We start from the raw sequence: 15514 nt of genomic DNA, 5'->3' as shown, positions 1-15514 counted from the left end.
CAACTCAGTGAGACCCTGTCTCTAAATATATATATATATATATATATCTATATATATATATATAGAGAGAGAGAGAGAGAGAGAGAGAGAGAGAGAGAGTTCAAGACTACTGACATAGGAATATAAGTTTGCAGGAAATATATCCCGTGAATCCAACTGATATCCTCACCTCTGACTCCCTCCTACTGCTCCTCTTACTCTCTAGGGACATTCTGGTATCCACACATGCCCCAGGGACTGGAAGGAAGATCACTACCTTGTGAAATGAGGATGACTTCCAACCAACTTCAGATGTCTCCCTTGTTCCTCATAAAACTAAACTCATCCTGAAAACTTTTTGAATTAGATCACAGTAGAGGCTGCACACCATTATAATTAATACCACTGAAATGTGCACTTAAAAATAGTTAAAATGGCAAATTTTATGTTATATATATTTACCACATTAAAAAATTATAATTCTTCCTCATACCCACTACCAGATGTTTTGGAGTCCCTCTCTGTGGCTGCTCATGGACCCACCCTGAGACTGTCCCTGGGGCTCTCCTGGACTTAACTCATGGGTCAAGTTGAACCAGTGGATCCTTAGCCTCCTTTCCCCACTAAAATCATCATGGCTATCCATCCTTATATACAAACATGTATGTATTTTCTTTTCTTTCTTTCTTTTTTTTTAAAAAAAATTTAAACCCCAATGTGAAAGAGGAGATGAACATCAGTTCTTTACAGCTACTTAGACTGGTTGGCTGGTGTTCAAGGGAGTCGAGGAGGTGTGCAGCCTATGCACACACTGATTGCCCAGCCTCACCTTCATTTCTTCCACAGCACTCTCAAGTTCTTCTGGTGACTTGTATTCAAAATCCCTCTCCAGGTATTCCTCTTCAGCCTGGGTCATCCACTCCTGCATCTCCGCCAGGTCTTTCTTCAGGTTCACTGCTTTTTCCTGCCTTTCAGACAACCTGTTTTTCTGAATAGCAATCTAGAAAGGAAAAGCCATTTCCCCAAATAAACAAATTTTAGTATATTAAATATCAAGTTCTAGTTTTTCATATTGGAAGACATATTGACAACTTTCTATAAGGAGTCTTATATTTTAATATTCAGGCAAAACCTTTTCTGTATTTTGTGTAGATGCTGTGGAATAGCAATAATGAAAACAAGAGCATCACAGGGTTTCTCCATCATATTGTGGATATTAACCTAATCTGGAAGTATCTATTATAATTTTGAAAATGCATAAATTTTGACAGAGTAATCCCAGATATAGGAATCTAATCTACAGCAATAAAAGCACATATGTCAAATAGACTTCTTGTACCTCTGTTCATTATGAAAAGAAAACAATAAATAACAGAAGCAACCAAAATGTTCCTTTTATGAACCCTATTAAGATTTCACTTTTAAAAAGCAGACATAGGCAGGTAATTAGTAATGATTTTCATAAAATACTGTTCTGTAAAATTTTGGTTTTGATAATCTACTATACCAGACACACACAAATGTTACATTAGAAAGAAGATAAATGCCTGAATCTGGTTCACCACCTAAGCATTTCAGAGAAGTCTAGGAATATTTTCAGAGAGCTCCCCACCTATCCACAAATCCACTTCCACTGTGAGAAGACATGTTACACAGCAGCAGTTCAACCCTCTCCTGACAACCCCAACCTCTTGCTCAAACTCAAGTTTCACAGTTTGACCACCTTGCCAAGACTTGCTTGGCTGCTGAGCTGACAGTAACCAAAGGCTACTTACAGAGCAGAATGGCATTCACAAGGGTAAAGGTTAAGTAAGAGTTAGTGGCTTTCCTGTCCCCTCCCTCCAAACAGGATCTCAGTCCTGAAAATAGACAGGGAGCTTTTATTCTACTGCCCCATGGCATTCTGAGAACCAGACTAGTTCACAGAGGCGGGCTATCATGCCTGCTAATCAGCAGCCCACCTGGTGAGCTCTTTGCAAAATTATTTTATGTGTGCATGTACATATGTACATAAATTCTCTTTGTTAATACTTTCCAAATAGTAGTCAGTTTTCTCATTTTCAGGAATCTACAGAGAAATCAGAAAAATGACACTGTGGTGAGTTTTTTTTGGGGGGGGGGGTTAGAAAAAACTCATAATTACATACTTTCTAATTTGGAACATTAATATATTCTTTCTTTCAATGATAACATGGATAGAATAGATGTGATAGACTGCTCTTGTTTGTTGGTTTGTTTTATATGCCTATCATTTCCCACTGAATGTCCAAAACATCTCCAACAGTTTTATCAGTCAATGAAATACAGCTGTCTGGATCTGATCGAAATAATTACACAATAACATGTGGTTCCTTCCTTGCTGAGGACACTTAAAATTTTTCCACACATTTATTCCCACACTTGGAATAAAAAACAATTCACAATGAGTGCTATGTTGTCATATGTAGATGGATGGATGGATGGATGGATGGTCGGACTAGATGGATGGATAGACGGATGGGCACATGTATGTTTCTCATTGTCACTTGTAAGCCATTTTCTCTATTTACTTTCTTAAAATCTCCAGCTCCTTCAAGCACATTCCATCTAATTATAGCACATATAGAGAAACACACATTGGCTAGCATATCAGGTGATGTTACAAAAAGATTATTTTCTTAAGTCTAACAACTCTATTGTGATTTTGGAGAAGAATGTCCTTATTCATGGGAGAAGCATACTCAAATATTTAAGGGTGGCCTGTCATGATATTTTCAATTCCCTGTCAAAAGTATATTTTTAGAAAAAAAAAAAAAAAAAAACAGAAGAGAGAGAGAGTATACATGTAAATATGAGAAACATGAACAACTAGAAAATCTCAGAATGGGTTTATAGGTGTTCTCTGCATCATTATTTCAACTTCTCTTAACAGTTGAACATGTTCAAAATAAGGAAGTTGGCTAAAACAATAGAAACAAAACAAAATGTTCAGTTATGCAAACATAGACTGTTTTTCCCTATAAACACTAGCTACCCCCAGTTCTGAGAGTATCAGCAGAGTGGCCTTCCCCTCCATAGCCACAGAGGAACCCCCACAGCCGCTCCTTCACTTTAGCTATGGATCTCATCCCCTCTCACACAGACTTCGATTCAGAATTATCTCAATCTCTTTGTTTCAATCAATTTCTCCTTCCAAGTGAAGCCATTCCCTTGGGAATCCTGCATTAGCTCTCATTATTTAAAACAGCAGAACCCTGTTTGAATCCCCCACCTTCAGCATCCACCTCTCTCCCCTTAAGAGAGAAATTTCTCAAACCCATTTTTTCTCAAGGTCATTAAAAGCAGCCATCTTTTCAAAGTTTAAGCTTCATCTTTAGTTCTGGTGGCCTGAGCAGTCCTCAGCATGGGGCACGGAGAAAAGCTTTCCTCTCCTGGCCCCTGGGAGTACTCATTCCCTGGGGTTACTTCTCTACATGTACCTGCCTTCTCAGCATCCCCTGATGCCCAGGTCACAAATGCTGAAAGTTCCATTTGCATGTCCAAAAGCATCTCAAACTTAATCCTTCTACGTGCATTCCTTCACCTGCACCCACAGAAACTTCTTGAATCTTGGTCACCGCAGGAAAGAGCACCATAATTTATACAAAATGGATCCCCTGCAAAAATCCCATCCTTGACCATTTGTTTTCTTTCTTCTATCACATGTCCAGTATTCTACAGGAGTCCCATCTCTATTTTCAAAATATAGTCCAATCCTAGAATTTCTCACGACCTCCACCACTATCTCCCAGTCCAAGGGGCCATCCTCTCTCTTCAGACTGCAGGAACCTCATGAGTATTCTCCCTGTTTCCATTTTTGCCTTCCCAGAGCAAATTATCCACATGAAAGCCAGACTGACCTCAAAAGATCAATTATATTGTCATTTCCCTGCTCAAAACCCACAAATTGGCTAGACATCACGCTTGAAGTAAACTCCAAAGTCCTTATTTTCATGACCTTATCTAATCCATCTTCTGCCTACCTCTGACCTCAGATATTACCATTTTCCAGCCCACTAACTCCTCTTACTATATTCCAGCTACACTGCCCTCATTCCTTATTGAATACACCAAGCTTATTCCCACCAGAGAGCTTTAAAACACACTGTTGCCCATGTCTGAATATTCCTGCCTGAGCCTCATATGGCCCCTCTTCAATTGTCCCAGTCTCATAAAGTCCATCCTTGGCCACTCTACTTGACACAATCCCCATGACGCTAACTCCTGGTTATCTCCGCCTGATACAATTCAGTATTTGCCTTATTAGAATACTAGCTCCATAAGAGGAGAGATTTTTCTCATTTATTGCCATATCCCCAGTGCCTGCAATGATTCCTACCAATAGAAATCTCATTAATAAAATATTCATCAATAGCTGTTTAATAATATTTGCTGAAAAAATAAATGATTGATGGCTGTAACCATAGGATAACACACTCAAACGTTCTGGGGTTAAGGCAAATCTCATAAACGTGTGTCGAGCTAGATTTTGAATAAAACGGGTCAGGGAGTAAGTCCTGGGTCAAATCAGATAATTGATACTCTCATTTAATTTAAAAAATGTATAAAAACATATATATATAAGCAGTCTCTTGCTCCAACTTGCCACTCATGCTGTAGTTATTTTGGACCACTGTTTTTGAAACTAGATGGTTTATAAAATCTGTTTTATTGATGAAAAGAAACCACTGTCTCCACTTCCTGAAAACCATGGAAAGTAAGTAACCTCACCTCCTTGGTCATTATCTCCAGTTGGGTTTGGTAGTCAACCAGTCTTGTCTGCACCCAAGTTTTCATTCCAGCAGCTGGACAGCTTCGAAGGTTAGCCTCTATTTCTTTCATGTTTTTCAGAGATGACTCAATTGTTTCTATTTCACTAACAAATGCCTGAAAACATAAAATAAGCCTGTGTTGAATTCATGCCTATATAAGTAGATGCCATAATTATAGTTTGCCTGGATTCCTGCAAATATTATAAGAACAGTCTGCGGGGAAGTCAGGACTTTTAACTGCTTAAGAAATACTGTGCCTAAAGAAATCCATTTCACCTGGAGACTTCATAGAGCCATCTGCTAATTAGATTGGAAATACTTGACTCTCAGTGGGGAAGACTGCTTTTAATTAATTTAGAGAAAAGCCTGATGATTTCACAAAGTATGAATTGCAATGCAGTATTACCAACAAATTTCATTTGTTAAATATGTTTTCTTTAAAGCCTTGCCATGTGGCACAATAAGAGCAATGTACAATTGGTAATTACTACACAAAGACTGTCACTGTCAAATAAGACAGCAGCTCTTAGGAATCACAGTTGCTCTTGTTCTCTCTGTCCAAAATTCTATAATCATGACCAAAAGTAAAACTATGAATAATCTGTCATTCGATTATTAGTTGTAAAGGCAAAAAAAAGGGAGGGGAGGGTTGTGATAAAAGGTATCTTATCTGGATTTAATGCATATCTGATTCCTTTGTTGTTGTTGTTGTTAACTCCTGGTTATCCCCAGGAGTGCTCTACCACTGCACTACATCTCAAGTTTTTTATTTGGAGACAGGGTTTCACTAACTTGGGGAGGCTGACCTTGAACTTGGGATCTCCTGCCTCAGTCTCCTAAATTGCTGGGATTACAGGTTTGTGTCACTGCACATTGCAGTACCATGTCACACTCTTGACAATTTTAATAATGGCAACAAATAATAAAAGGAAAAAAGTGTTGTTTATTCCAGCAGGTTCCCAAGAACAGCAAAACTCTCCAGCAGGTTCCCATGAACAGCAAAACTCACCGAGCATTGGTCAAGCTGCCTCTGTAGACCCGCAGCGTCCCCTTGGGCAGCCTGCTCTTTCATCAAGAAGTCCTTCACGCCACCCATCCACTTCTCGATGACTTTAGAATCAGCCTAAATCAAACATAATACCAGAAAGGGATATTATACAGTGACACTGAACCCATTGCATCTCAAGATCTTTTGCAATTGGAAAAAAGACAACTTTTCGAAATTTGATAGCTTCCTTTTCATTTATTTTATTATTTTTTAAGCCTTCCAATTTTGAAATAATTGTTCTCTTCATTCTTGAGTAAAATCTTCAAGGTGAGAACTCAGTAATCATTCTAAAAATCTCCAGATTCTCCTATGACCTAAGCTATTTTGCTTAAATGCAAGTAATATCTATGAATAAAAATTCAAATTATATAAAAATGTTTTTTCCAGGTATAATCAGCTAAAAAATATATATTTTTGCTCTCATAGAACTTAGAACAAGTTAGTTGCTCAGAGCAGGAATAAAACAACATAATGAAGGAAACACAAGAGTTTGTTCTTGGTTCTACAGCTGGATGCCTTTTTATCTGAGCACCCAAAACAATCCACTGCCTTGTACCAGATTTGCACCCAGCATTTACTAAGCACGCTGTGTTTCAGTTGCTATGTATGATTCCATGGGTTTAAAGATCAATAAGAAGGCAAAGGTTTTGCAGAAAAAAAAAAGAGAGACTTCAAAAAGGAGGTAACATTGGAACTGAACCTTAAAGAACGCAAAGTAATTCTAACTTTAGATCCAACACTAGAGTGATAGTCTTTTCTTTCCAAGCCCTCCCCACCACCCATTCCACATTGGTTGGTCTGCCCTGTTCATTTTTCTGGCATTGGGCTATTTATTTCCTTGTTCATTCCTGGAAGTGGATATGAATTTCAAAACAGTGCATCATGTCTGAAGGCAGCCAAATATCACCTTGTCTTTTCCTGGTCTTCTAGAGGTTAAGCATCCATGATGCCTCTAAGACCTGATACCTGGGGACTGCACTCACCATTTTGACTAGTATGCTCTGGAAAGTACATCATTTTTTTTGTGTGGGGGGGAGAGGGGAGAGTGGGGTACCAGAGATGGAAAACTCAGGGACACTCTACCACTGAGCCATATCCCCAACCCTAGTTTGTATTTTATTTAGAGATAGGGGGTCACTGAGTGGCTGAGCACCTCGCTTTTGCTGAGGCTAGCTTTGAACTCGTTCATGATCCTCCTGCCTCAGCCTCCTGAACCTCTGGGATTACAGGAGTAATGTAGGCAGGCATTTGGCCTACATCAATTTTTTTTGTTTAATGCCCTTAAAATATGCCACACATGGGCTGGGGATGTGGCTCAAGCAGTAGCGTGCTCACCTGGCATGCGCAGGGCACTGGGTTCAATCCTCAGCACCACATAAGAAATAAAGATGTTGTGTCCACCGAAAACTAAAAAATAAATATTAAAAAATTCTCTCTCTCTCTCTCTCTCTCTCTCTCTCTCTCTCTCTCTCTCAAAAAAATATGCCACACAGAACCAGCCATTCTGATCTTTATAAAGTTGGAATGAATCACAAGAATGTAAATTAACATATAAATATTACACTCAAAAAATGCCACCTAAAATGTTTTTAATTTTGTCTCTTTTATTGTAGGATTGTTTTGGGTTTTCTTTGTTTTTTATTTATTCATAGATACATTCACCACAATATTATTATAAATTAATACTATATAATTAAATCAATACTATAACTAGTATATGATAATATAATATATTCCAACATTTATTGGAATGAATGAACTACCTCTAAATATATTTGCTATGTTACATATTGCTTAATTTACTATTGTAATAATTTAGAACTTGATTGATATAATATGAAACTCTGCCTTGTTACTTGGACAGTAATAGGTAAAAACAGAACAAGAAGCCAAAAAAAAAATAATTTAAAGTTTTAATCTTTCCACTTTCCTATCAGCTATTCCTCCTAGCTTTCTCTCATTTACTAATCAGATCAATTTTTTATTTTATTTTATTTTATTTTATTTTTCTGGTACTGGGGATTGAACCTGGGGCACTTTACTGTTGAGCCACATTCCGAGTCCTTTTTATATTTTATTTAGAGACAAGGTCTCGCTAAATTGCTTAGGGCTCTCTAAATTGCTGAGGCTAGCTTTGAAATCACAGTACCCTCTCAGCCTCCAGAGCCTCTGGGATTACAGGTGTGTGTCACTGTGTCTGGCGAGATAGACTTTTTATACTGGTTTCATTGTTGTTGAATTTTAGGTTTTTCCAAGTGAAAAATAAAGCCAATGAGAGTGTTTATCTGAGTGTTCTCCATGAGGACACCATGTCAATCGTTAACCAACCCACCTTAGGCTTCAAAAGATGGGACTCTACATACTATTAACAGCTCAGAGGTTCTCAACCTTATTCTAATAAGGTTATAAGAGACTGTTCTTAATGCTTGGCTGAAATCAAGAATGAACATGATTTGAATCAACAAATAGGAAGCCTCTTCAAATGGGAGGTTTTATCTCTGTGTATCTAATAATCTAGTATTCCTCCTCCAAACAAATAAAAAACTAAATGCAATGCTTGAAGGAGAAGAGTCTGGACAAGGCTTGGTAGGGGTGTCCTGCAAGACATTCTTTCCTAAGTACTTATTAGCATTCTGGTTGGTCATTTGTCTTACAGCTCTGCCAGGAACTGACACTGTTGAGTTTACTTTAGGTGTTGAGCTTTTAGAAACTGATGTTCCCCCTTAATTAGGACATTTATTCATCTCCATTTTTCTGGTAATTTCTCACAAGATCATGCTGTGACCCTGAAATCCTGCGTAAAAATCTCACTGCTACTTGGGAATGCAGATTTATGCACCTGGAGGAAGCTAAGTGGTTTTTCCATATGATTTACAGCTCAGGCTTGAATTTACCCTAAGTAATGACGATTCCACACTCTCTAGATTCAAAGGCCGTTCCCAGATGGAGATGGGAAGCAAAGCGTGCTTATGTGGCCAGACTCCTCCACCTCCTCTGTTACCATCACCCCATCCTGCTCAAGCACTTCTGCATCCCTTTATTCCAAGCACTGCTTTGAAAGCTTCCCTCCCATCTCTTCTTGAGTCTGTCTGTCACTATTCTCAAAAGCCTGTGCTGTTTGTGTCTTTTCGACTGGTTTTATGCCTCTCTTCAGTATTTGCCTTCTGAGATTGCTGGAGAAGACATCTGGGATAACATGCTCAGGGAGCGTGGGGCAGGACATTTGCCAAAGACAGAGTATAAAATGAGAGAAAGTATGAATCCAACCACAGAGCTCACAAAGTATGCCTCTTGGGCTAGGGTTTGTGGCTCAATGGTACAGCGCTTGCCTAGCATGTGTGAGGCACTGGGTTCAATCCTCACACTGTATATAAATAAAGAAATTTTTAAAATAAAGGTCCATTGACAACTAAAAAAAATATTAAAATAAAAAAGTATGCCTTTTAAAAATGGTCCATTTAACTTTGTTGGCTCAGATACTTGCATTGATGGTTTCCATCCTCGACATTTTAAGAATGCTGTGTAACTGGACTGTATACCTGGGAAGTCCATTAAATCTAGTTTTGAATAAGGAAAACTGACAGTTTCATTTGCCAAGGATTTGCAAAATTTATATGGAGGCAAAATATTCCAAGGAGGTTTTTTAATCATAGTCAGCGTCAACTAGGATAAGCTGCCTTCACTACCCCTCGCTGTGATGAGAGGAAGGTGTGTGACCTCAGATGCCTTCCTTCCTCCCTGTCAGGCAGACCCACATGATTCACCCACACCAGTTCCTCCTCTTGCTCTTACACTTTGACACTTTAAAAAAAAAAAAAAAAAAAAAAAGGAAGAGGAAAGTAACAGACATGGACGAACCATGTAGAACTGATCATAACAATAGTGACAAAAGCAACAGAAGGGAATTTGAAAAGCCACCCTGTTTTCACTACTTAAACCCCTGCATGGAACCCTGACCACACTGAGTTCTAAGCGAGGCCTTGTGCACCAGGAACGAAACGAGTAAGCCTAAGTACCAACCCAGCAACTGATTTGCTTTGTGACTTTCAGAACCTAATTTCTGTCCTTTGAGCTTCAATAGTTCATCTATAAAATAAGAATAATAACAACAATCTTGCTTGGTTCTTCTGGAAAACAGATAATATTTAGACAGACTACATACAAGCATGCAATTAATGGTAAGATCTACAAAACCAACTGCTTTATTATTACACCAAGTGAACATTATAAAAAAAAAAAAAAAAGACAACCACATCCAAGTCCTGGAGTGTATCTCCCATCTGAGATACCATGGGAATAAAGCAGCCAGGATGAGATGTGCTTACATAAATTGTGTTTAATTTTTTTAAATTGCTGCCAGTATTAACACTTGTTCTGTCCTGTAACTGTTGAAAAGAAATGGTTTTAAAATGGCCATATGAAAGAGCTGCTGCTTATACACCTCACTAGATGTGGTCAAACACAGTTCAGCAGGAGGAAGTTGAGTAGATAGGGGAAGGAAGGTGCAATTTTTAGAAATGCCTGGTAACAGTGGACCCCTGGGCATTCCACACTGCAGACACACCAAAGGCAAAGTCTTTAAAATCAAGACTAGGGGCTGGGGCTGGGCTCAGCAGTAGCACACTTGCCTGGCATGTGTGAGGCACTGAGTTCGATTCTCAGCAACGTGTATAAATAAATAAAAATAAAGATGTATCAACACTAAAAAAATTTTTTTAATCAAGATCAGCTACCACCAATATGCAAGAAGGTACAGGAGCAGGGGCTCTGCTCCTCTCTCCATTCTTCCACTCCATCTCCTCTCTCCCTGGAAGGAAAATACTGTCTTAATCCACTTGTAACAGATGTTTGCTGTGCATTTCAAAAATACCTAAAGCCAGCAGGGCACAGTGGCACCTGTAATCCCAGCAGCTCAGGAGGCTGAGGCAGAAGGATCTTGAGTTCAAAGCCAGCCTCAGCAAAAATCAAGGTGCTAAGCAACTCAGTGAGACCTTGCCTCTAAATAAATTACAAAATAGGGCTGGGGATGTGGCTCAGTGGTGGAATGCCCCTGAGTTCAATCCCCGGTACAAAAAAAGAAAAAAGAAAATTACCTAAAGCCTACAAAATCTTTTAAGTCATCAGAGATTACAAAGAACATGAAAGAGTTCATGTGAAAATAGTATTTTCAATCCAAACCAATCATCCAAGGCACTTATGAGTTTCTAATACACAATAATGAGTATTTAAATTTTTCATTACCTCCTTCAACTAACAGAACAAGTTCATGAACACACACACACACACACACACATACACACATTTCTCTGGGGGACCTCATTTCCTATAAAACAATACAAAAATAAAATAAAAATTGCTAGTGTATTTCGAAATAAATGGCTGTAAAGATTACACCATAAGTTCTGGCCAAAAGTAGCCACGTCTTATTCCTTTTTTACTCACAAATATTCAAGTAAAAATAAAATTACGACTAATCATGTGGTCTTCTTGGAAATCAAAATACCAAACATTCTTATCTGGAAGGGTCAAAACATTGCATTGACCATGGCTGTTCAAAAGAAGTAATTTATAAGCACCTCGGATGGACAACACCCTGCTGCTAGACCTCAAAAAAGGAATGAAAGATCAAAAAACCAACCTGCCTCAGGCCTGTCCTGAGCTGGAGGTGCAGGGCATTTAAAGCTGGGTAACTCTGGACTTAGGACAGTAAGACGCCAAGGTGTGCTACTGCCTCCAACACTTGATTAAGCTGAATTCCTGGCATTTTATCTTGCTCCTCCCCCATCTGCTGGAATGTCCACAGCCTATTAAGCTGCCACTTTCTACCCCAGGACACAGACAACAAGACTGTGAAACCAGAATTAGAAATGAATTACAGTAGATGGGGTAGAGAGAGAAGATGGGAGGGGAGGGGAGGGGGGATAGTAGAGGATAGGAAAGGTAGCAGAATACAACAGTTACTAATATGGCATTATGTAAAAATGTGGATGTGTAACCGATGTGATTCTGCAATCTGTATTTGGGGTAAAAATGGGAGTTCATAACCCACTTGAATCTAATGTATGAAATATGATATGTCAAGAGCTTTGTAATGTTTTGAACAACCAATAAAAAAAATAAAATTAAAAAAAAAAGAAAACAGAAGAACTTAAAGAAGCAGAACTCCTGTTTTGTTTGGTTTCATAATATTCATGAACCTCAAAAATATCCTGAAAAATTGTTCTGTCACATGGTGGAGAGGAAATGAATGACACTGTCACTATATTATCTAAAACTGAGTTCTTCAATCTAAGACATGGAATGAATCAATATCCCTCTAGTAAAGTAAACTGTATTCAAAATAACAAGGGGAAAAAAACCCTTCTGAGATGATTTTATCTGGTATATGTTACCTAGAAAGAGTTAAATGCTGCATTTTACACTTGGAAAGTATTTGTCATTTCATTTTACCCCAAAATGCTTTCCAAAATAATTTCAGAATCTGGTTTTCACAGTAGAGAAAGCCCAGGCATGTCACCTTCTGGGATCAGGCATCTTCATTTAGTGTGTACCTTTGACAGTTCAAGCAACTGAAAGAAGGGTGACCACACAGATACACTGACATTTGGGAGAGCATGCATTTGGATTTTATAGAGCCAGCTTCACTGGAGAGGTACAAGTGGGTCTGAAGGCACCTACAGAACAATCACATGCACATCCCATTCATTCACATCTGCTCACTTGCTGTGTACCAGACAGGGTTCCCATCCTCAAAGAACTCATGTCCTGGGAAAGGAGAAACACAGCTGTAACCATGATAAAAACTGGAAGGGTGTAACCGGTGAGTAGTAGAATCATAGAGCAGGGAACGATTCTCTGACTGTGGGCAGAGCAGTGAGAAGGGCTGAAAGAATGCTTGTAAAAGGTGTTCGTTCTTAAAGAATCAGCAGCACCTATAGTCCCAGCTACTCAGGAGGTTGACACAGCAGGATCGAAAGCTCAAGGCCAGCCTCAGCAATTTATTGATACACTGTCTCAAAACAAAATAAAAATAAAAAAAATTGGGGATGTAGCTCAGGGTGACAGCACTTGCCTACCATGCACCAGGCCCTGAGTTCAATCCCCAGCACTATGAAAAAAAAAAAAAAAAGAATTAGCAGATACCAGCAGGATGAGGAATCTTTGCAAGTACATGACATTTCCAGGAGAGGCCACAGTTCAGGGTGGTCCTTTGAGAGCCACCACAGTCTCCCCACCTGAGTGGGCTGAAAGGGGGGACGGAGGCTGGGCTGGGGAAGGAAGGAAGGGGCTGTGAGATGTGTTGAGAGCACTTTGCATTACTCAGACAAGAAGTCAGATCCTCCCCCAAGTCTAACTCTGCCATCGATGTGGAAGAAGAATTCCAGAGAGAAGAGATGGGAAGCTGGAGTCAGACTTGTGGGGTAATTGAGTTGTCAGGGGCAAGAGAAGTGGAGCACAGCAAGAGGGGGCTGGAGGCGAAATTCACAGAGGCCAGCACAGCGGAAAATGGAAGACTGGGCTTTGTGTCTGCCTTAGGGACATTTTCATGATTTCCCAGGGATATCCCACACAGCAGGGGATCTTGAAAAAGGAAAAGGAAATAATACCAAATATCTTGTAGCCCACCAATCCTGCTGGGAATGAGAGAGAAAAAGCAGCCTCTTAGGATTTTATTTTATACCCATGAATCATCAGAAAATCTAGTCAGTAAAAATCAATGAAAAAAAAAGTACTTATTTCATGTATTTTCAGATGTTTTGCTGCCTTGAAGGGGTGCGATGGTTGTAAAACCACCCGTTAACATTTTAGCTCATAAGTAATGGAATTTGGGTAATTACACTGGCATGGCATTGACAGAAACAAAGACTTTAAGAAGGTATTTGAGCATGAAAGCCCAATCTCTCACCTGTGCAAGATAAATGGACCACATGGACAGAGAAAGTGTAGACAAGTAAATGGGAACAAATAACAGAAAACAAATAAGAGCCTCTTCTAAGGACTGTGGGAATGCACACTTTATAAATAAGTAACAACATAGTCAAGAAAATCCTCTCAAGGGCTATATGTGCTGTATCAACAAAAGACACGACTGTTTCGAGCACTGAGGTTCACACTGCAAGCTCTAAGGTATCTTAGCTATTTAAATGTCCTCATCAAGTTCCCAATGTTATTTTTTCTACAGTGTGAAAAAAAAAATGATTAGAATGAGCAATTGTTTGTGAGCTTCTCTCTTTGGCTTTCAATACATTAACTTCCAACAAGGATCCACTGTTAATATTAGCTGCCACTAGGGAAGTACTGGAGTGAACAAGATCTCTAAATATTTGCTCTGCATATTTCTGCCATCCTCAAGTATTACTTATATGTAAAAAATGCATTTTAAAAATAAACAAGTCCAAAAGTCTTCACCACACACACCTCAGAGCAGTAATAAATAAAGATAAATAAAGAACTCAAAGAACTTAACAGCAGCAAAACCAAATAACCCAATCACTAACTGGGCTAAGGAACTGAACAGACACTTTACAGAAGAAGAAATACAATCGATCAATAAATACTTAAACATCTCTAACAACAATACTTCAACATCTCTAACAATTAAAGAAATGCAAATCAAAACTACACTGACATTCCATCTTACTCCAATCACGATGGCAAAAATCAAGAACAAAAGCAACACTAAATGTGGCAAGGATGAGGTGGGGGAAGGTACACTCATACATTGTTGGTGGGAATACAAATTGGTGCAACCATTATGGAAAGTGGTATGGAGAGTCCTCAGAAAACTTAGAATGGAACCACCATTTGACCCAGCTATTCCACTCCTCAGCATATACCCAAAGGACTTAAAAATAACATACTACAGTGATGCAGTCCCATCAATGTTTGTAGCAGCTCAATTCCCAATAGCTAAACTACGGAACCAACCTAGGTGCCTTCAACAGATGAATGGATAAAGAAACTGTAGTATATATACACAACAGGATATTACTCAGCCATAAAGAAGAATGAGATCATAGCATTTGCTGGTAAATGGATGGAACTGAAGAATATTATGCTAAGCAAAATAAGCCAATCACAAAGAACCAAAGGCTGAATGTTTTCTCTGATTCATAATGTGGGGGGTGGGGCGAGGACAGAGAATAAAAGTATTTGGACTAAATAGAGGGGAGTGAAGGGAGGCGAGAAGGCATGGGTGTAGGGATGATAGTAGAGTGAATTGGACATTATTGCCCTATGTGTATATATGATTACATGACCTGGAAACATCTACATCATGTACAACCAGATGAATGAGAAGTTATACTGCATTTATGTATGATGTGTCAAAATGCATTCTACTGTCATGTATAAGTAACATATAATAATTAGAATAAATATATGTACACAAACAAATAAAATAAACAAACAATTCCACTGTTTTGTCCCTAAGAAAAATCACACAGATTGGCACATTACCTACTGGACCTCGTGTCTTAAAGACAACAGAAATTAAATGACTAAGACATTATACATCAGCACCGTGAAAAAGAGAAAACAATGATAACGAGTATAAGAATATTTCATGTAATCATCTAAAGACTATGAGATGGATGGGATTTTTAAGTTTCCTCAAGTAAATGGTGAGCAAACAAGTAACAGGAAATTCCTTTAAAGCACATAAGGGAGCAGGAGTGTTCTTAAAAATTAAAAAAAA

At 38.7% G+C, this 15514-nt stretch overlaps 1 protein-coding gene across 1 annotated transcript in view; it reads right to left on the bottom strand.

Annotated features, from left to right (window-relative positions):
* The window catches only part of Utrn (utrophin), a 515860-nt gene that overhangs the window by 334846 nt on the left and 165500 nt on the right, over positions 1–15514 (bottom strand). The window contains exons 24-26 of the mRNA XM_048800520.1: positions 5779–5892; positions 4729–4884; positions 809–979 (exon numbers count right to left, since the gene is read on the bottom strand). Of these exons, the coding sequence (XP_048656477.1) occupies positions 809–979; positions 4729–4884; positions 5779–5892 (441 nt within the window). The remainder of the gene's footprint in view (positions 1–808; positions 980–4728; positions 4885–5778; positions 5893–15514) is intronic.

Source organism: Marmota marmota, unplaced genomic scaffold, assembly GCF_001458135.2.
Source record: "Marmota marmota marmota unplaced genomic scaffold, marMar, whole genome shotgun sequence".
Lineage (NCBI taxonomy): Eukaryota > Metazoa > Chordata > Mammalia > Rodentia > Sciuridae > Marmota > Marmota marmota.
Note: the sequence above shows the minus strand (reverse complement) of the source record. Positions and strands in the feature narration are given on the sequence as shown.